This window comes from Bubalus kerabau, chromosome 12 (genome assembly GCF_029407905.1).
Source record: "Bubalus kerabau isolate K-KA32 ecotype Philippines breed swamp buffalo chromosome 12, PCC_UOA_SB_1v2, whole genome shotgun sequence".
NCBI lineage: Eukaryota > Metazoa > Chordata > Mammalia > Artiodactyla > Bovidae > Bubalus > Bubalus kerabau.
The window spans coordinates 89,159,678-89,181,892 of record NC_073635.1 but is presented as its reverse complement, the minus strand read 5'-3'; the positions used below and the strand labels follow the sequence as shown (position 1 = coordinate 89,181,892).

The 22,215-nt window shown below is 54.8% G+C and overlaps 1 protein-coding gene across 2 annotated transcripts in view; it reads right to left on the bottom strand.

The window, feature by feature from the left end:
- COL4A2 (collagen type IV alpha 2 chain) overlaps window positions 1-22,215 on the bottom strand; it is a 160,502-nt gene that overhangs the window by 28,019 nt on the left and 110,268 nt on the right. For both annotated transcript variants that reach the window (XM_055543011.1, XM_055543010.1), the window contains exons 9-22: window positions 21,955-21,990; window positions 21,789-21,851; window positions 19,994-20,029; window positions 17,528-17,569; window positions 16,607-16,705; window positions 13,971-14,006; window positions 13,353-13,403; window positions 12,253-12,297; window positions 10,114-10,167; window positions 9,350-9,416; window positions 7,904-8,014; window positions 7,339-7,488; window positions 2,832-2,924; window positions 2,420-2,577 (exon numbers count right to left, since the gene is read on the bottom strand). In XM_055543011.1, coding sequence (XP_055398986.1) covers window positions 2,420-2,577; window positions 2,832-2,924; window positions 7,339-7,488; window positions 7,904-8,014; window positions 9,350-9,416; window positions 10,114-10,167; window positions 12,253-12,297; window positions 13,353-13,403; window positions 13,971-14,006; window positions 16,607-16,705; window positions 17,528-17,569; window positions 19,994-20,029; window positions 21,789-21,851; window positions 21,955-21,990 — 1,041 coding nt within the window. The remainder of the gene's footprint in view (window positions 1-2,419; window positions 2,578-2,831; window positions 2,925-7,338; window positions 7,489-7,903; window positions 8,015-9,349; window positions 9,417-10,113; window positions 10,168-12,252; window positions 12,298-13,352; window positions 13,404-13,970; window positions 14,007-16,606; window positions 16,706-17,527; window positions 17,570-19,993; window positions 20,030-21,788; window positions 21,852-21,954; window positions 21,991-22,215) is intronic.

Genomic DNA, 22,215 nt, shown 5'->3' with positions numbered 1-22,215 from the left:
GGAAGGCAGACTCTCAGAGCCCAGCCCAGGGATGCAGAAACGCTGTCCGCAGTCTCAAACTCTTTAACTTTGGAGAAGCGATCCTCTACCACGACTTCAAGGCTGCTAACTCAACTACGATTTTGTAGAATCTGGACAAATAGTAAGCCGCCAGGTATGAACGATGGATGTTTCTGATTGTTCAGTATTGAGCAATAAGAGTATTTATTCTATAGCTTGTCTTCCTGACTGAAATCAAGGTGGGGAAAAAAAATCATACTTTAGAGACAACTCAAGTGGGGGACATTCACATTTTAAGCTGTAAAATCTAGTTTTTTGATTTTATCGATTTATCGATTTACTTGATTTATCGATTTTGTTCTTTGCAGAAAACGGTGACATTCTCTTTGTATCTAAAACAAAGTCTCCCACTTTTGCAGGGCGTGACTAGGAGGTGCTGGGCAAGTGGACGGACACATGGGTTTGTTTACTAACTGACTTCCATATTTGAGGCGCTCTTTCAGATCCTATCAGTATAGATATTAAACCAAAAAACCTGAGGCTTTCCTGCCACAGATACATAAGCATACAATCAAACGCAAGCTGTGGCTCAGTGGTAAAGAATCCGCCTGCTGATGCGGGAGACGCGGGTTCATTCCCTGGGTGGGGAAGATCCCCTGGAGAAGGGAATGGCAACCCACTCCAGTACTCTTGCCTGGAGAATCCCATAGACAGAGGAGCTTGGTGGGCTACAGTCGATGGGGTTGCAAAGAGCCGAACACGACTTAGCGACTGAACAACAACAAAACACAATGCCTGAGCCGTGTGGACGCAGGCGCTGTGGGTGTGTGTGCAACGCAGCTGCGCAAAGCACACGCCCCTGGAAGGTTTTAGACGCTCCATGTGCGTAAAATGAGATCCACCAGACTTCTCGGAATGCTCCATCACTTAACAGAGAGTCGAACGTCCCACCAGTTCGGCCATTACTCAGTGCGGACTCGCACCACGCACGCTTTTTCTGAATACTTGAGCAACTTCTGTGCACTCAGCCAGGATTCGGAGATGATGCCATTTTTATACCAGCAGGAAGTGTAGCACCTACTATGTCCAGCTGGATGAAAGCATTTGTCTTCTGGGAAGTCCCAGAGAAGGGAGCAGAGAGGGGCTTTAGACCTCATTTTCACCCGCAAAGCTCCCTCAGCGTGAAGCAGTTTGAGCAATGACCCTCTGCACCCGCAGCTTGGGGGGCTGCACGCTGCTTGTGTCTCGACAGCGCCAGGTGGTTCTAAGCATCCGTGGCTGGGAGTCCTGAGCAAACATTCCTCTACTGCTGAATATACGAAATGCTAGACTTGCCACTGTATAAATGTCCCGCAGTTCTCTTTTTAAGTAAAAAATAAATAAAAAATAGTTTCTTTGTCTCCCCCTGAAATTTGCTTTGAAATCACGAGTGAGTTCAAACCTGCCACAAAGAAAGACCTACGCTGGACCATCTTTTCTTAGGGTGTGAAATGAGGCCCACTGAGCTGGAATCCACAGGCAGAAAATTCCACACATTCATCCAAAGTACATTCATGAGTTACTTGGACCATCTCGTTTTTTATGGAGTGAAGGGAGCCTTCATAAAACACTAAATCTGAAGTATAGACGGGTTTCTTTGTTTGAGATATAACTGTCATAAGATTAATTATTTTAAAGCATACAATTCAGGGTGGGTTTTTTTTTAGTATTTTCACAAAGTTCTGCAACCATCAGTAAGTATTACCTAATTCCAGACCATTTTCATCACCCCAAGAAGAATCAGTCACTCCCATTCTCCATCCTTCCAACCCTTGGCAGCCACCAGCCTACTTTCTGTCTGGAGAGCCCTGCTCTGGACACTTCATAGGAATGGTATCATATGATACCTGTTCTACGGTGTCTGTCTTAATTCACGTAGCGTGGTGTTTCTGAGGGCGCCCCACTGTGGCACGTGTCAGCACTTCACTCCTTTGGATGCATGAATGATGTTGCATCTGGTGGGGACGCTATGTCTGGACTATCCGTTTAGCACTTCTGGGCACTGGGGCTGCTCCCATTTTCCAGCCAGTGTGTGAACACCGCGGTGAACGTTAAAGTGCCGGTTTCTGTGAGGACACGTGCTTTCAGCCTCCTGGGTCTGTACTTAGGAGGGGACTTTCCAAGTCACGTGACACCTCTGTGTTTGACCTTTTGAGGAAGCATCAAGCTGTTTTCCACAACGTCTGCCCCACTTCATGTTCCCACCAGGAAAAGGTTTAAGTGTCTCTGGGAACATGCAGCTTTTTTTTGAATGGTGCCCTGGGTGCATAAGTGCTGCTGGTCTAACGTGTATGATTCAGTAAATGAAAGCTGGGCGTGGGGACGCGGGGTCAGGTGTCAAGGTCGTCCCGTCGGTTTCGTGGTGGAACTGGTCTCTCACCTTGAACCCGGCGAACCCGGGGACGCCGTGCGGGCCGGGGTCTCCTTGGCTGCCTTTACTGCCAGGCTGCCCGTTGGCACCTGCAAAGCCCTTGGGTCCTGGCAGCCCTGGAGGACCCCCGATGAACTGATCTGCACATTTACAGTCGCCGGCGTCACCTGCAATGTGGGGGAGACGGGGTGCCGTGCTGTTTATCCGCGACACGCAGGTACAACCCTCCTGTGGCTCTGCAGGGGGCAGGAGGGCACGGCAGGCAGGGGCTGGGCTGGAAGGACCGCACTGGGAGGACGTGCCCACTCTGGTCCTCTCATCCCTGGGTTGGGGGTCTTATCGTCATCTCAGAACCAGCGGAGGGTGGGCTGTCGCAGGAGGGCCAAGCGGCGCCCTGCCCCTCACCCCCAGCCAGCCTCACCTTTCCATCCTTTCTGTCCACGAGCCCCTGGGAACCCGGAGGAGCCAGGGAAGCCCCCACTTCCTCTTGCTCCTTTCAGGCCGAACAGGAAACCTGAGGGGAAGACCCACAAGGACGGCACGTCAGCTCAGCCCAGGGCCCACCGTCTGCTTCCTGCAAGGGAAGGTTTACAGCCGTATCTCCCAACAGACGACGACCGCCCCCCGCCCCCCGCCCCCCGCCCCCTGCCCAACTCCAGTCCAAGCGCTCTCAGAAAGACACGGTTTACAGCCATGTCTCCCAACAGATGGCGACCCCCCGCCCCCGCCCAGCTCCAGCCCAAACGCTCTCAGAAAGACACGGAGACTTCCTTTCTGTGACCACTGCTTCCAGGGTTGGAAAGACATGCGAACACCTGTGATTTCAGTTTTCCCATTAAAGTCTGGGAATAGGCACCTTTACTTTTCAGAAAAGCTGAGTCTAAAGAAGAGTTTTGATTGTTTACTTACGCGTTGAAGACTTGGGGTCACCATGACCTCGGGTTCCCAGAGAGACAAAAACCCAGAGCAAAACCAAACCACGAAAGGCGTGGAGGGGAGCTCTTCCCTGCTCTGCCCCGGCCTGGAACAGGTGCACCTGGGCATGCCCCTCCCTGCAGGCCCCAGGGGCTTCCGCTCCGGGTGCACACACGTCCACACACGCACACGTGTAACCGTGAGGATAACCTGTGATCCATCCTCTCCCCAGCTTCCCCCCTCACTAGGATGGGGACCCTTCAGGCGTCCGGCCCGTCTGCAGGGCTCTGACCATTCCAAGCGAGGACATCTGAGCTACCGTGTTAAGAAATAGACTCTAAAGGCCAGAAAACGCTCCGCGTCCCTCTCGAGCGGAGCGCCCTCTCGTGGTGGGAACGAGGTTGTACATTCCCGAGAAGCACCACGGCAGGGTGCTGGCGCCCAGGGTCTGGCTCGAGGTCCCGCGTGGGTGGAGATGGGCGAGGCCCCAGCGCAGGACCGCGCTGGCTGGGCTGGGGGGGGGGGGAGGGTGGGGCTGGGGGGGGGGGAGGGTGGGGCTGGGGGGGGGGAGGGTGGGGCTGGGGGGGGAGGGTGGGGCGGGGGGGGGGAGGGTGGGGCTGGAGAGGGGAGACCCTGAGTCCAGCTGAGGACTCACGAAGCTGGAGATGCCCGTGAGACACGCAGCGGTGATAAGGTGTCCAGTTCACCACCGGGAGGAGTTTGCGGCTCAGCGCACAGGACTAGGCTCGGGCCGTTGCAGCAGAATCGAAATGCGCGAACAGCCTTGGCGAGTGCCAGCCCAAGAGGCCGGCAGGACTTAGACAGCCATGGTTACTCGTCAGCTCTTACTACTCACAAACACTGGGAACTGGCCCTGTCCTTCTCGAGGCTAATCACCCTGTGACTCCATACAGATGACACTCTGCACCAGGCACTCCCCCGCTCTACACTCTGTCCTGGCATTGTGCATTTCAGAGGGAAGGTCGGGGGCTGATAGCTTCAGGGACACTGGACCTGGTTCCTGAGTTGCCTGATGCCAGCTGTGGCCATTTTGAAACTTCGCAGAAAAAGAAAAGCAAGACCTTCAAGAGGCTATAAAACCTCTCCCTGTTCTTGAGAAAGGGGGGCACAGTTCTCGAGGCGCTAACCTGCTGTGTTTCCCCTTTGCCTGGCAAAAATAACAAGGCACTCTTTTCTATTTCCTCCAAACCGTCCCTGTGTTTCTATTTGGCATCGGTGGACAGGGAGCCAAGATTCTGGCAACGGGGACGCAGTTGGGGACAGCTGGTGCATCATGGTATTAAACTCCTGTCAAAGCAGGAGTCTGCTGGGTGGAGAGATACCAGCAAGGAATTCCATCCTCCACGGGATGGTGGAGGGGAAGAAGGAAGACCCAGCAAAGGAGCCTCAGAAAGAAGGGGAGAGAGCGAGCCAGGGAGGAGTGTGTGCAGGGGGTGCCGGCCGGGGGGCTCTGCTGGAGCGAACGGTACCCAGCATAGGCTCCATGGGCACTGGGGACCCGGTCAAGGGCTTGTCAGCCTAGCAGTGGACTGAGGGCTTTATGATATGTCTCCAAGTTCTCCTGATGAGTTAGGAGAAGCTAGTATTACAGGGAGTTATTTAACCATGGATACTTCAGGGGTGCTGGCTTTTAAAATCTGAGACAAAGACACTGTGGGTGTTCTTGACACTGTTTGCAAGTCTAGCCAGAAAAGACACGTTGGGGCTCTCTGAAGGCGCACCTCCCTCCCTCCTTCCTACACTGCCTTTTCTCCATCTGATAAATTAATTAAATTAATAATTGCAAGCGAGTCCTACAGAACAGCAGTGAGCCTCTGTGATCTTTCCAACACGATTTTCCCGAAGTGGCCGTAAGAAGCCTGGCCGTATCCCGATTTATTCTAGAGCAGAGTGGAACTCTGCCAACAGTCATCCTGGTTAACAGAGCTGGAGCTGGGGATAAGCAGACGCTCATTCAGAAAGGAACTGCCTTCATGGTTCGCTTTTGCTGGAACCGCGAAAGACTAAAAATTCTGGTTTCCATCAGTAGCAACACAGAAAACCGGATGAAATGCAGATAACAGGAAAAGAATCCAATGATTTTGTTCCTGGGGAAAGGCCGGAGAGCACTGTGGGACTCAAGATCATCAATATTAAATTATGACTGTTCACAAAACTATTTTAAAAGGCCATTATGCTTGACTACTTTTTGTACAAGAGATTGCTTCTAAAAAGTGATTTGGGAACAATGTGTCTCATGGGGTAAAATGAATACTTCAAGGAGAACTTAAGTTGTGTGCTCTTAAACTTTTAAGTTGATAAATCTAGGAGACACCATTCCATCTATTTTATAAATTCCTTTTTCAGTTAACCATATGGACCAGAGATTAGTTCACGTGTTTACAGAGGACTTCTGAGTAAGTTGTAGATTTACTAAGTAAGATTTATGAAGCCAGATGGTATGAGTTTGTTTCTTTATCAAAATGGAATTTAGTTACAGGAAGGATGGCAAGGTTAGCCTTCAATCACCATCTTTTAAAGAGGCATATTTGTATGCTTTTATTTTTAATACATCATGTTCTGTTGCCAAAAAAGGGAAAAAGCAACAGACCATCGACTCAGGAAATGTAATGCTCAGAGAAACTTAGCCATTATCACAGATGGTACAGGACTAAACATTACTGTCAGGATAATAAAAAATATGAGTGATTACACTGCTCAAACCACTTGGCAAATTCCAGGGAAATATCTGTACCGAAATTTTTCAGAAGAATATAAGAATCTGATTTTTGCAGTTGAAGGGAAATTGGGAACAGAGAGCCAGAGTAACTGAGAAGACAAACTGGAACCAGAGAGGTAACTGCTGCCTTCTCTCCTCAAAGGAGCAGGTACCAATGTGCTTCTCACGCCTCCGAAAGTTTTTCTTCTCAAGAGACAGCAAAGACAGTGACAAGAGCCTCGTCTCTGAATCTCCCTTTTAGCTGGACCCACACACACTGCTGTGCTGTGCTCAGTCGCTCAGCAGTGTCTGCCTCTCTGGGACCTCACGCCCGACAGCACCGGGGTGCAGACACCATGCTTATCCAGTGTGAGGACTCAGGTCGCCCGTCTGGGCCCCCAGGTGCTACAGCCACTCCTGGCGTCAAGCGTCGCCACCTGCTCAGCGGTGGCTCCGGCTTGAGGGGGCCCAGAAGCCAGAGCCTCAAGTCTGCCCCGCGGGGTCAGCCCAGGGCAGGGGGCGGTCACAGTGGGCCCTTCCCATCTGCCCCGCGGGGGTCAGCCCAGGGCAGGGGGCGGTCATGGTGGGCCCTTCCCATCTGCCCCGCGGGGGTCAGCCCAGGGCAGGGGGCGGTCATGGTGGGCCCTTCCCATCTGCCCCGAGGGGGTCAGCCCAGAGCAGGGGGCGGTCACAGCGGGCCCTTCCCATCTGCCCCGAGGGGGTCAGCCCAGAGCAGGGGGCGGTCACAGCGGGCCCTTCCCATCTGCCCTGCGATGGTCAGCCCAGGGCATGGGGCAGTCATGGCAAGCCCTTCCCGTCTGCCCTGCGGGGGTCAGCCCAGGGCATGGGGCAGTCACAGTGGGCCCTTCCCGTCTGCCCTGCGGGGGTCAGCCCAGGGCAGGGGGCAGTCACGGTGGGCCCTTCCCGTCTGCCCCGTGATGGTCAGCCCAGAGCAGGGGGCGGTCACGGCGGGCCCTTCCCATCTGCCCCGTGATGGTCAGCCCAGAACAGGGGGCGGTCACAGCGGGCCCTTCCCATCTGCCCCGCGATGGTCAGCCCAGGGCAGGGGGCGGTCACAGCGGGCCCTTCCTGTCTGCCCTGCAGGGGTCAGCCCAGGGCAGGGGGCAGTCATGGTGGGCTCTTCCCGTCTGCACCCTGGATGGCCTGCCACCTCCTCGCCTACCACCCGCCGTCTCATCCACAGAATTATTCAGCAGAAAAACCCAAGTGAGAATGCAGCTGTGACCAGGCCCCTTGACTGGCATGCCCCACCCTTGAGTTTCCCTCCACTTACCATCTGGGCCGGGCGGCCCTGGGAGCCCGGGGGGACCGCGGAGCCCTGGCTTCCCATCAGTCCCCGAGGGGCCGGGGTACAGCGCGGGGAAACCCGGTTCTCCTGTGAAGCCTTTGGGTCCCATTTCGCCCGGCAAGCCTCTCTTCTCATCTGAAAACCCAACAGTGAACACAGCCTTGTGAGCCCCCTGGGATTCTGCCATGGCGCTGCTGTGCCCCGAGACCACACTGGACCCGTGGTTTACGGTCCAGCCAGCGACCTAAAGGGCGATGCCGCTGGTATATTTCCTCAGCACCGTTCCACTTTAAACAGCCCCTCTGCCCGCCCCCAGAGGAGGGCCCGAGAGCTGTTACAGCGCTTGGACGGCTTGTGCTCCTCCCAGCCAGCAACAGACAGAGCCACGCGCGTTAACCGTCAGCAGCGCGTCTAGCTTAGTTAGGACACAGCAGCTCTGTGACCACATCGAAACGCAGTCGAGACGCAGGCATGCTCGGGCCAGCCGAAGGGACAGATGGCAGGCGAGGGGCGCGCACGTCTTAGCTTTGAGGCCACGGAAGCTCCGTACCTTCGTCTCCAATGGTCGTGCCCGGCCGGCCTGGCAGGCCAGGGTCTCCTGGCACCCCGCGGTCTCCTGGCTCCCCGGGGGCTCCTGGGGATCCCGGCTCACCTCTGACACCTGGAAGCGAGACAGACACCCCACGATGAAAGGACCGCTGTCCAGGCCTCGGGGCAGATGTTCACACTCTCGTCGGAGGTATACGGACTGACGCCCTGTCCATCGCATGAGGCACGTGGGGTCCAAATGTTCCATCTATGGTGGCCCTGCCTTCAGGGAGCTCATTCTTAATTAGATAAGGCTGATGTTGCTGTTTAGTCGCTCAGTCACATCTGACTCTGTGCAACCCATGGACTGCAGCCTGCCAGGCTCCTCTGTCCAGGGGATTCTCCAGGCAAGAATACTGGAGTGGGTTGCCATTTCCTCCTCCAGGGGGTCTTCCCGACCCAGGGATGGAACCCATGTCTCCTGTATTGACAGGCAGATTCTTTATCACTGAGCCACCCAGGAAGCCCAAACAGGGTTGATACAAAATTCCTATAAATATTATAAAACAAGACAGGCCCAGAATACCAAAACAATATAGGGAGGTTTCAAAGGACGGGAGGGTTATTTGGGGAGAAAATCTGACTTCGAGGGACCACGGAGAATGAAAATAATAGTGGACAGTATTTCTGAGCTCATGAGTGTGCGGGCTCAGTGCTACACGCTTGAACGACGTTCGATTCCCGTAGAAGCGTGCGCCCGGATAGTATTACAGCTGCCGTGTCAGAGGGCACAGGCACCAGGCTTCAGAGAAGGTGACCTAACAGCTGGTGCAGGCAAGGGACAGCGGAGGAGGGTCAGGGAAGGATGTCCAGGGCGCAGGGGGTGGCGGAGGAAGGTCAGGGAAGGACGTCCAGGGGGCAGGGGACGGCGGAGGAGGGTCAGGGAAGGACGTCCAGGGGGCAGGGGACGGCGGAGGAGGGTCAGGGAAGGACGTCCGGGTGCAGGGGACAGCGGAGGAGGGTCAGGGAAGGACGTCCAGGGGGCAGGGGACGGTGGAGGAGGGTCAGGGAAGGACGTCCAGGGGGCACGTCAGCCAGACAGAAGGCTCAGAGCGGGCGCACCCAGAGCTGGAGCAGAAACCAGGGAAGGTGCTGGGCAGCGCCCATGGAGGCCCGGCGGGCACTAGGCTGGGCTTCCGTGGTGCCGCTGAGGGTGGCAGGGTGGGAGCCCACACGAGGTAGGCCGGAACGAAAGCCTTTCCTGGTGGAGGAAAGCGGGGGGTGCTCCGTGACACTCCTCTTATCCCACAGGGAGGGAGCGTTCACGAGACAGGTTCTCTGAGGTTAAGTGCTGAACAGCGTTTCCCTTGTTTTGCTTAGAAAGTCTTTCCCCTGAGCTCACGGCTCTGGGTCCACAACAGACGACAAAGCCTGCGAGATGTGAGCGCGAAGAATGAACGGCACAGACCTTTGACCACGGAAGGATACGGGGAGTAGCCCGGGAGGCCGGGGGGGCCTCGGTCACCCATTTCTCCCTGGAGAAGGAAGACAGGGAAACGAGAGAAGGTGAGCTGGCCTCTTGGAGCTCTGCACCCGAAGGCTGCTTCCAGATCCGAGAGGATGCCGAGCCGGTGGGGGCTGTCGCCCACGCTCCACGCCCGAGCTGGTTAGTCCAGCCTTCTGGCTGCCAGCCAGACACGCTGGCAGAGGACGGAGTGGGCAGGGATCCCTCTCACCCTGAGACCCCTGTCAGACACCAGGAGTGGCCAGGGGACCGCCTGCCTCTGGGCAGACTCCTCCGCGTTGATGGCACCATCGGATCGCCCGTGAGGGTGAGCTGGGGGGGTGTGCCCACACCCGATCTAATACCATCTGGACGGTGAGACCCAGACTCCATGAGCCGCCTAGATGTCTCTGAGCCTCGCCCGCCCCAGAAGGCCTGGCTGCGAGCCCTCTGTCCTCATCAGCGGTTCCCTCCCTGGTGGGGTACACCCCCCACCTTGCTAGGTCCCCTGACAGCTGGAGCAGCTGCGCCCCGAGTCCTCAACACCCCCTGCCCGCCCATGGAATTATTCATGGGAACCAGGGGCCCCCACCCTCTCATTACTACGTCCGCCTCTCTCAGCCCCCTCCCCACTTCTCCGATGAGGGTGGACAGGAGGTGATCAGACCACCACCCGGAGGAAGGAAGTGAAAGCTGCCCCCCGCCCCCCAGAGGAGACCTGAGCCCACCTTGGGTCCTGGCAATCCGTCAGGGCCTTGGTACCCGTCCAGTCCTCTGCTTCCCTGCAGGAAAGATGCTTGGTGCTTATTTTATCTTTAAAATATAAAGGCGTGACCAGTGTATTGTAGCTAACAAAATCAACTGTCCCTGGGATTCTCCAGGCAAGAACACTGGAGTCTGTAGCCTTTCCTTTTCTCCAGGGGACCTTCCCGACCCAGGGATCGAAACTGGGTCTCCTGCATTGCAGGCAGATTCTTTACCATCTGAACCACCAGGGGAGTCCAGTAAAATCAACAATAATTGGTTAAAATCACCTTCTACCCCCTTGGCATTCAATTTTCCCTGACTTTAGTTTCAAACGTGTCTTTTTAAAGTTGCTTTGCTTGAATCAGGATTCAATAAAAGTCAAACCATGGCATTTGGCTGGGAGGTCTCAGCTTGCTTGCTTCTCCTCCTTTCTATCTTTTCAGTTCCTTTTCCTGCGGCTGTTGAGGAAACGGTCATCTGGGTGTGAACATCCTACGTGGTGGACTGGTCCTCTCCATCCTCGTGGAGCTGGGCCCAGGGGCTCCTGGACCCCCGGCGGGCTCTGGACTGCTAGTGGCTGTTATGTCTTGGGCCTCCTTAGGCTCAGTTTCGCCTTTTGAGTTTCTTGGAGGATCCTGAGTCCTTCCTGCTGAGTCACACATAGCAACTGCCCTGATGTTGGGACTTAAAGACTGACCAGTGGGGTAGAGTGTTGGCAACCTGATCCACTTACTAAAACCAGCTCCCAAGGTGGGTTCTGAAAATTTTTAGTTAATGCCAACTAGAAGCATGAAGCCTCTTCATTTAGAAGCTTTTGCTCTTGACTTAAAAAATCTCTAACTGTAATGATTGCATTTTAATCCCTTGAATACTTATTGAAAGGTAAGGTTTACCCATATGGGCTGCATCGTATCTGGATAGGTATTTAAAGCTTAAAAAAAAAAATCTAGAAATTTATTCCTTCTTGCAAAAGAATATATATACTAAGGCCCCCTAAAATCAGAATGCCAATGGGATAAAAATGTGCATTATTTGATTACCTTACAGGATATTTTGAAATCCAGGAGCATGCATGCTGAAAGTTACTTTGTTTAGAATGAACTAAGATTGGCTTAATTCAGTATTTTATGTTGGGCCTCTGGTTTAGACCGACTCTCTTTCATACTAAGTGAAGACTGGAAAGCGAAGGCAAACTTCTCTGATATTAAAAGTGACCTCCTGCTTAGTGACTGGCCCATGACACGGGCCAGAGCCTGGATGGAGCCTGGAGGGACCGGGGAGTCGGTGACCAGGCATGCTGACCGAGCTGTGTCCCGCGAGACACAGCCAGCTGCTCAAACGATGCTGCCCACGTGGACGTGGAACCCCCGAGGAGTGCTGGGTGGAAGACATGCATGGAGAATATCACAGGGACGTTCCCTTTCCCTGGCTAAACTGCAGGCACGTGAGCACACGCCCTTCCTGTGGAGCCCTGGTCTGACGGGCACCCAGCCCACGGGCCCAGGGGTCTGCAGTGGGCGGGGGGGCATGTACTCTGTGCCTGAGTGAAGACAGCGAAGGGTGAAAACATCACTAAAAAGACCTATTTATACGTCTTCTCTCCCATAAGACCCAGCATTCAGACAGCCCTAGGCCTGACTTGGATGCAAAATGCATTTCTCACCGAATATTTGCTTCCTACAAAGGGGACTAAAACTCCTTCTGCAGAACCGGGGATAAAGACAACAAACTGGGTCGTCACTGAAGACCCAGTGTCAAAACGTGAGCGATCAGCAGATGAAGAACGCGGGTGGACTGTCGGCCACCACGCTGGCCACCTTCTTACAGGACGCTGGGGGTGACACAGGAAGGGCCAGACTGGAGGCCCCGGGGCTGTGGCCAGCGCAGGGGGAGGCGATGGGCGGCCTGGGGTGGGGGGACCCGTGCTGGCCTGCCAAACGACAGAACATGTGAGCGAGCCCCATGCCTCAGGGATGATCGGGGAGGCGTCGTTTCTGCTCCTGCACACGTGGGGAAGTTTTAAGGGGGGCGTTTTTTTCTGGGAGGCCCCAGTCTTCACATGTGACCTCTGTAAGGTGCCTCAGGCCCGGACTAGATCGCATTTCATGCCTCAGACTTACTTTCTGTCCCGGCAAGCCTTTCTCACTGTCGACGCCGGGGGCACCCTGGATTGAAGAGAAAACAGAAGCGGTGATAGCTGAGAACATGCAGCGACCTTTCGTGGGCACTGTCACGGCACCTGCCTGGGCTAAGTCAGTAAATCCTTTGCTATGACAACCCTGACGCCATCTAACTTCCTCTCCTTCCTGGAGGAGAGGCATCATTTTAGCGATGCTTTCACCCTATGCATCCTGGCTGTGACTTAAAGAAACGTGGAGAAACCCATAAACACAGCACAGTCGAAACGTACAGCCAGAAGGCGCCCCGCACCCTCGTGCTCTCAGTCTTCGTTCTGATTTTTGGAGACTGACCCTTGTCCTTGGGGTGGCTGTGGCCCGTCGCCCCAAGGTCACTGTCTTTTTCTCTAGCTCGTCTTTGCCCTCCGTTCCAGCTCACTGGGGGGTGGACCGGGCCAGCTGACTGAGCTCGGGGCCGGTGGAGGGCGGTGTGCCCTCAGGAGCGACATGGGGCAGAGCCTCGAGAGAAGACTCCCCACCACCCCATCCGCCCCACCAGGGACGTTTTTCTTGGACTCTCGGGGCAGCAAGAAATTGACTTGGTTGGACACAGCCTCCATTTCTGTTACCACGGAGTCATTCGGGCTAATACAAGCAGAAACACGTCTGAGTTCCGTTCATGTCCCTCCTCTGAAGGGGGGAGCACGGTCTCAAAACCCCCAGTTACTGGGCGGCAATCTGTGTCGGTCAGCGCAGGCTCAGGGTCGCAGCCGACAGCCCATGGAGGGGCAGGGCCCTGACAGTGGGCGTCGGGGATCGGGGTGGGGGGCAAACCTCTGTATTTTCAGGCCAGCGCTGCTGTGAACCGAGGGCTGGGGGCTCCAGGGGCACAGACTGTGACGTGACAGCAAGCCGCGAGGGCACGCTGCACAAAGCTGGCAACAGAGCCAGGGTCTCATAACAACCAGGCCGAGCAGGGCCTCTGGGGACAGCCAGTCAGTGTACCGTAGATCAACAACACACGCTCGTGGGCGTCAACCGTACTCCAACAAGCCCGGAAAGGAAAATAAAGTCAAAGCACACAGCAGGCGCACAAGCTTTACCCGTGGTCCCGAGAAGCCCATGATGCCTTCTTCTCCCTTCAAGGAGACGCCCTAGGAGAGAACAGAGAGACCACACTTCACGGTCTGCCTGCTGTGGGGGCTCATTCTTAGCGGCCCCCGCTGCGGCCAGCCTGCCTCTGTCTCTCCAGCTCCATGCAGGACGCACTCCTAGGACGTCTGCAGTCGGCTGGGACGGTCATCCACCCAGCACATCACTGGTCATCATCCCCTGGTAAGTGGCAACGGGGAGGACTGGGGATTCGGGGGCAGACGGGATCCAGATCAGGGAAGGCAGAGCAGTGACACGGCTGGACCCTGGCCAGGAAGCCGCCACCAAGCCCGCCTGGCCCTTCCCTCCACGGCACTGCTCTTGTGAGTGGTTTGGGCTCATTTATGAACTTAAGAAGAGGGTGATCAGCTGGTGCTGACTCTGCTGAAATCAGACATCCTGACACTATTTTCCGAAAAACTGTGAGACACGATCACCCTTTCCTGCTGCAGACGCATGGACTGGAGACCAGAGCTGTGGGTTGGTACTCCCCGGACAGTCTAACATTGTGATGGGACCCCGGAGAGCGCGGGAACCACGAGAAGAAGCATCTTTACTCCTTGACTTACTATTCTCCCTGGTTCTCCCTGGCTGCCTTTTTCACCCTGTGAAGATACGAAAGACAAGAAATGCTCATTAATTCACTAATAGTATTTAAAATGGATCAGGATTTATGACATAAGGTGCAAAGTATTTTATACAACTGCAAACAATGAATATAAATGGATTGTAACAAACGACTCCCTAAACCTCGCGGCTTCAAAATTCAAGGGGGAAAATGTGCTATTTCTCCTGGATTTTCACAATATCGACGAAATAGTGTGTTATTCTGATATGATCTCAAGGCTGTCTCTTTTCTGCCTGTGAGTTTCCTTCAGGGCCCACAGTGGCAGGGCACGTGCCTGGGGGACAGCCCCAAGGATAACAGAGGGGCTGTCATTTGATAATGAAACAGCGAAAGATCATTCAGGTGAGAGAGGATAAGGCGGTGGAGTGGGGGGAATCCTCTGAGGACCAGGCTCATCAGGAGCGAGTTAAGGTCCTGAGTGAGAGTGGCTTTAGAAAGCAACGTCAGTTTTATTTCTTTCAAAATAATTTTCTGTCTTTGTTTTTGGCTGCGTGGGGTCTCCACTGCTGCACGGGCTTCTCTCTAGCTGTGGCGCGTGGGGGCTTCTCTCTGGCTGCGGCGCGTGGGGGCTTCTCTCTGGCTGCGGTATGGGGGCTTCTCCCTGGCTGCGGCGCGTGGGGGCTTCTCTCTGGCTGTGGTGTGCGGGCTTCTCATTGCGGTGGCTTCTCCTGTTGCTGAGCACAGGCTCCAGGGCGTGGGGGCTTCAGTAGTTGCAGCCCCCGGGCCCTAGATTGTGGCTCAACGGTTGTGGCGCACGGGCTTAGCTGCTCTTTCCCCACCAGGGATCGAACCCGTGTCTCCTGCATTGGCAGGTGGTTTCTTTACGACTGAGCCACCCGTGATGTCATTTATATGATCAATTTCCCCCATTTCTCTTAGTCTAAAATGGGGAAGGAAATGCAGCGATGGATCTGTTCACCCATCAGTCCTAGAATAGCTCCCAGGATCCTGCAGTTCCAGACTGCCCCCTGCAGGCTGGCCAGGCCCAGCCCTGGGACCCGTTGCCTCTGCAGTTCAGTCCAGTTCAGTCCCTCAGTTGTGTCCGACTCTTTGAGACCCCATGGATTGCAGCATGCCAGGCCTCCCTGTCCATCACCAACTCCCGGAATTTACTCAAACTCATGTCCATTGAGTCGGTGATGCCATCCAGCCATCTCATCCTCTGTTGCCCCTTTCTCCTCCTGCCCTCAACCTGTCCCAGCATCAGGGTCTTTTCAAATGAGTCAACTCTTTCCATCAGGTGGCCAAAGTACTCGAGTTTCAGCTTCAGCATCAGTCCTTCCAATGAACACTCAGGACTGATCTCCTTTAGGATGGACTGGTTGGATCTCCTTGCAGTCCAAGGGACTATCGAGAGTCTTCTCCAACACCACAGTTGAAAAGCATCAATTCTTCGGCTCTCAGCTTTCTTTATGGTCTAACTCTCACATCCATACATGACCACAGGAAAAACCATAGCCTTGACTAGATGGACCTTTGTTGGCAAAGTACTGTCTCTGCTTGTTAGCATTCCCTCTTAGCTGCAGAGAACAAGGAAATGTGGTTCAGCCGCTCAATGATCTCAGCAGGGTCGCACCTGCTCCGGCCTCACTCCATCCTGGGCTACTGTCCTGACACTGGACGGGGGCCCTACCCTGCTGATGGTCAGGTCCCTCCAGGAGCCAGAGTCCCTCATGTATCCACCCCGATGACCCTGGAGGCCCTGTCCTGCCTGGTGGTCCAGGGCTGTCCTGCTCGCAACCCGGCTGGCACATGACCGTCCCCTCTGGGCTCGCAGCAGCCGCTGCCCAGGCTGCCTCTGTCAGTGGTCAAGTCACTCGTAACGCTGCAGCTGCACACACTCACGTCCCCTGTGGGGGGTCCAGCCTGCCCTCTCCCATCCGTCCCCTGGCATTCACACCCCATCTTGACAGATGCTCGAGAGACAGGGATCAGGGTCTATGTTTGGGATTTTTGCCTTGGCTCCCGTGACCTTTTATGGTGCATCCCAGCCCGGCCACCACCCTGCTGCCCTACGAGGTCAGTATTCTACCCGGTCAGTGCTTCAGTCTTCATGAAGCACACGGCAACCAGAAGGCTTAGGATGGGTGAACGGTCTGTCTGAGTGAATGAGTGATAGAGAAGGGTGTTAATTTTTATTTAGACTCTAAGAGGATGCTTTTAATCAAACAAAACATTAACAGAAACTACAAGAGTCAGAAATCTGACTCTGACCCAAAAAGCCCACAGGGACGCTCCATGTCAGCTAAACGTAGGCTTTCTTTTGCTCACACAGCTCCATACCCTGGCAGTGAGCTGTGCTGCGACCACTGGCTACGTCTACACTAGAGACTGAAGACGGAGCTGAGATTCTTAAATGGATGCACGTGTTGGTTCCAATCATCAGGATCACGAGCAGCGACACTGAGACGCCTGCGACTGTGGGCAGTGTTTTCAACGCGTCATCTGCTAATTTGGTGGGGACGGCGTTTCCACTCTGAATGCGACTGTTTGAGTAAGACCAAAGAAAGCCACATCTTTTTCTCCTCCTCCTGTTAGTTCAAATGGGAGCACGTCAGTCTTGCTGCAGCCCTTTACCTTATACTGCTCTGGGAGAAGCTCGTACACCGGCGTGGGCTTCTCGACGTAACCGTTGTCCGGTGGAATCCCGTCGGGCCCCTGCAGTCCCATGTCGCCCTGTGAACGGTTTAGCAAAGCGATTGTCTTTAGATTGAAGGACACGATCGAGGTTGAATAAAAGCATGACCCCACCGCAAACTGCTGTTTCTGTCTTCGCGTATTACTTATCACATGTACATCAATTTTAATAGTGTTACAATCATAAGATAAAAACCGTATATAAGCCTGGATGGCAGGGGGTTTTGGGGAGGATGGATGCATGTGTATGTACGGCTGAGTCCCTTTGCTGTCCACCTGAAACTATCACAACACTGCTAATTGGCTGTACCCCAACATGAAACATTTTAAAAAACGTAAAAAGATCATATAGAATAAAGTAACAGTAAGGTAAGATCACTTGATTTCCACTTGCATTAACAATCATTTGGAATTTAGGCACATAAGCTGTTTTGCTTGGTCACAAAATGCGGTTGCATTTGCTTCAGTGGAATTATCTCCTTACAATGAATTTCTGTACAAGGAAGTCATTCGGTCTGTGCGCCAAATGTTTCGGTGGTTCTTGCTGTGTTTTATGCTACTGCTTTCTAAGACTGGTACCCAAGACATAAATCAGAACGGGCGTCCCAGGTGGCACTAGAAATAAAGAATCCACCTGCCAATGCAGGAGATGACAGAGGCGCAATTCAATCCCTGGGTCTGGAAGAGCCCTGTCTTGCAGATTCTAACCACACTGGAGCCTGTCTGGTAACCTGACACTTGACAATGATTGCTACCTTTCAAAGGGGGTATTTGCAGAGCACCTCAGCATAACAGCATAAAACGAAGACATTAGAATGAGCCGTCAGCATTTCCTAATTCAATCTAGTAAGTTTCCTTTACCTTTTCACCTTTTTCTCCATAAAAACCAAGTCCTCTGTTGCCCTGAAAGACAGATGGCTTCTGTAAGTTTAAAGTCAATAATCACAGTGAAATGAAATTATCTTTTTTTTAGAAAAAGAAATCTAATATCTGTGTATTTGCAACATCACTGGACAACTATCCTTCCTAATATTCTGGCTTCAGCTCCCAGGAACGAATTAACACAAAAGGAAAAGAAACGTCTTTTCTTTTGCTAATTCCATATATAAACGGTGTAATGAAAGTCTGAGTCCAGATATCACATAAAAATGAACGGGAGCAAATCGAGATGCTGTACCAGTTGCAGAAAGTGGCCCCTCACGTTGTGCTTTGAGTGTTCACTAAAACTAAACCTTAAATGGCAAAAATTCTGGGTTCATAAAAATGATATACTAGTGTTTTAATAAAGCTCTGCTTTTAAGGAATTTGTATTTTATACTTTAAGCAAAACCTGAAAAACTGGGCTAAGAACAGCTGCTCTGTCACCCCTGGGGACACGCTGCCACTTGCTTAGATTGCCGATATATTTTACTGCTCAAATCCTGATGACCAAGAAGTTGACTATTAGTGATTTCCTCCTTGCGGCCCTGGGCTTTGACAGTCCAGGGCCCCTGCTAACTAACTGCTAACTCTCCCTCAGTCCCCTGGACCACACGGTGTGGATATCACCGATGGGGAGAGTGTCATCTCCTTGGACCGAAGCCTCACGGCGAACAGGTCATGGAGCTCAGGTCTGATCCCAGGTCTTCTGACTCTACAGGTCGGGTCTCAGAGCGTCTCCTTGGGTTCTGGCTCCTCTGGGCTCGGAACATAACCGTTTCCTGCCTGGGATCCCAATCTGAGGACCGTGATTCATACTCTCCTCTGCCTTAGGCTTTCTCATTTTGGTAAAACAATCCTAAATTTCACAGGAAGATGTCCTAACCCTCTTAATGATGGTGTTCTTTGGGTTTAGCCAAACTTTTCATCATCCTTTCTGCTTCAGAGGCAGACCGGGAAGGCACCCCGGCGTGCATTTGACAGTTTCATGAGAGGAGTGTCCACGCATGGGTGGGAGGGCTGACCGCCCGCCAGGTGGGCCGCGGGACAAACCACGGGCAGCTCAGGAAGGCCCATGTCCTCTGACTGCCCATGGCTCTGCTGCCCTCCCGGGGCTCCTGTCCCCGCCGAGCTGCAGGATCCCGTGGGGCCCACCCGATCTCCACACCACACAGCCCCCTGCCTCTGATGCCCTGAGTTTCCACAAATAGAAACAAAGCCTTTCATTAATTTTTGCTTTCTCTTTGCTTCCTTCCCACCTGGCTGGGGAGCTGAAATCAAAGCACAGAAATGCAGCCAGGCGAGACAAGAATGAGATCTGCTTGGGACCCCAACATCCCCCTGCCTCGAAAACCGGTGTCCAGGGCACCAGGAAGTGACCTGCTGGAGGCCTGGGGCTGTTTGTGCTGCAGCCAAGTGGGGATCTGAGGCGACCCTGGGGCTCCCCGCCCCATCCTACATCTGCGTCTCTTGGCTCTGGGCCGTTCCCAGCCCGCCCTGGGCGGCGGGACGGCGGGGAGCCGGGTGGGGGGTGGGGGCAGGTGGGCAGAAGCCTTAACGAGCTCCAGCCGCAGCCAGAAGCTGAGTCAGAGATGATGGGAGCTGGGGTCGGGGTGGTGACAGCCGAGGTCTCCAGGCGGCAGGGAGATGGGGTTTCTGTGGGTCAGGCCTGGGAATGGGCAGGCCGGGGAGGCGTCCTTGGCCTTACGCAGGCCATGGAGTGGTTCTGAAATGTTCCTAACGGTAGCCCAGTATTTCTGACTCATGTCGGGGTTTGACCAAATACATCCCTCGCCAGCCTCCTACGGCTTGTCCTGGACATTTGTTTAACTTTCCCAGGTCACATTAAACCCAAATTCTGCCCACGTTCCTAACAAGCCACCAACTTTGTGGTGCTCCAGCCCACTGAATCGTCTTTCTCTGATGGAAAGAGGACAGTGCTGGGCCAGAGCCTGGCTTGAGGCTCCCTGAATACACCCCCAGAGGCTGGCAGCACGCTCTGGGAGGGCCCACCTGCACCCAGGGAGGAAGAAGGCCGTCGGCTCCCCGCACAACTCCAGCTCTGCCTTGTCCCGTCCCGTGAGAGAGCACGTTATGGGTAAGCAGGGGTTGTCCCCGATGTGCTCTACATCTCTAATCACACATTCCCAGCTGGACTTTCATGCGGCCACAGGAATGCTGTGTGATTTTCAGACAAGAAGTCATTCCACACATCCACTTACTTAATGACTTCATGCATGGATTTATTCTTGGAGTTTAGAGCCTTGTCTTATAACTCTGTATACAGTCCTCCTCATGAGACAAACGATGTACTTGTCAGCCAGGTAGTTCCATGGTCAAGAAGGAGACACAGAAACACGCGAGGCCCCGGTTCCCTCCCCCTCACCCACCGTGCCCCCAGTAACTTACTGGCTGTCCTTTGGGTCCAGGGGGTCCAGGTGGTCCCTGCACAAACACAAAGAAATCTGTCAGCTGTTTTCTTTATCCGAGGACCCAGATGACATCTGCTCAGGAGCCCTGGGAAAGCTGTCCGCTGTGTGTTCAGCACACCGGGGAGGATGCGAAGAGCCTTCTGGCACATTCGTCTCGGCGGGGACGTGGGGCTGGAGGGCGGAGGACAGGGGGTTGGGCCCGGTTCTCAGGGTCCACCGGCTGCCCGGGCACAGCTGCTCCTGGTTTGCCTTTCTGAGCTCAGGCTTTTGACCTGACCTGGGTCCTGCTCACGCTGGCTCTGCTCCCTCCACGAGGCCCTGGCCCGTTCCTCCAGAGACGGCCCCTGCTGGCCTCCCGTGCATCCCCCTACCCGGCACCACCTCGCTCTTCCCGCTGCTGGGCCGGCAGGCAAGCACGCACAGAGTTAATCTACAGCCGGCCCCTCGGCAGGGCTGGGAATCCGCCCTCCAGGATCACCTCGTGCTCCTGCGGAGCAGTCCCCGCCAACGCCACTGAGGGTGGAAGCTTTACACGTGCCTTAGAAGAGCCAGGCGTGTTGATGTAGAACAGGTAGGGGGGCAGGGGGCCGTGGGAGGCCTCAGTGGTTCATGTGAAGACCCGGAGGCTGGTACCTCAGCTCGGGGAGGTGGGGAGCACCCTGCTGTTTATTTCCCAGAACTGTGTAAAGCAGGGGACCCCCCCCGCCGCCCCGAGGCCCGCGTTCTGTAAACGGGAGGCTGTGTGTGTGCAAGGGCTGAGAGCACCTTGAAACATGAGCCTGTCTCCTTCCCTTCGGCCAAATCTCAAGGCTAGAGGGCTGCTGGGGAAAACGACCAGCACGGCCCCGGGGAACTGTGCTCCGTAGAGACGTGATCGATTGTTGCGATTATTATCCGTGGTCTGAGAGAAGCGAATGAGCACTCCCACCCCAGCTGCTGGTGTGACGGACCTGCCCTCAGACACACGTGTCCGCTGCCTCTCCGCGGGTCCCATGGCCCCTGTCCGCGGCCGCCTCAATCTCGGGGCACGGTGTTCTCTGAGAAGGACTCTCTCCCCTGCACGGTGTTCTCTGAGAAGGACTCTCTCCCCTGAGGCCACAAGCGCTCCCTGAGTAACTTAAGGCCTGATTGTCTTATTAATAAAAAACGTGGACTAGCAGAGAGTCGGGCGCTTTGCAGGAGCCTGTTCACCTCTTGGTCTCTGTTCAGTGGGAAGGATCCGCGGTGGCCAGGCCTGGGGACTCTCCCTCCTTGGGCAGGCCCTCCTCCAGCCAGGGGTTTGGCTGCCAAGCCTCACTCCTGATTAGACTTGCAGGAGGAGGGGACACCTGTAGACCGCCAGTCAGTTGGGGCCCGAGGGTCACCTGGTTAACTGATGTCTAGCATCTCACCTGTCATGGTGGCTGTGCCCAGGTGCCTTACCCCTGCTCTGAGGTGTCGCCAGCAGACCCCATTTCTTCCCTATGGACCCGTGGGACACTGGTCTGCTTTGCTCAGGATGACGGGCCCCTGTCAGCTGGTCAGCTGTGGGGCTGGGAGAGTGTGTGCCTGACTGGAAGGGCCAGACCAGTGCCAGGCCAAAATCTGACCTAGCTGGCGTTGAGTCTTCACTCTCAACCTTGATGGCGGCAACAGGGACAAGGGACGGCCTGGGTGGTCTTGGCGACCATGTGCGTCAGGCACGCCGTGAGGCCTCCGCCAGCGTCCGCGCTGCCTGCGTCTCGGAGGATGTTCCACACCCGTGAGGGTGAGCACGTGAGCCTGGAACTTACCGGTCTTCCTGGGGCTCCAACCGGACCCATCTGTCCCACGGGCCCAGGGCGGCCGGGAGGCCCCTACGGACAGGCAACGGAGAAGGCGGTTAGGGAGGCAGGAGGGGTGGAGCCCGGAGCCCTTCAGGTTCTGCCCGGTCTCTTCTCTAACAAAAACAATGCTTACCTGCAAGCCGACCAGTCCCGGCTCTCCAGGTTCCCCCTAATTGAGAAGAAAGAGTTTGAAGAGTTTCAGCTTTTAAGAATCTGTGGACCTGGTTGCACTTTACTTCAGTGTTGGAAATAAGCATATAAAACACACCCGCTGTCTAAGGACTCGGTGATGTTAATTACGTAGAGAGCTGCGCTGCCGTGAGTACGAGGAGGGCGGCCCGCAGGCAGTGCAAGACGGCCGACAGCGTGGCGGCCAGCGAGAGGGCCTCGAATC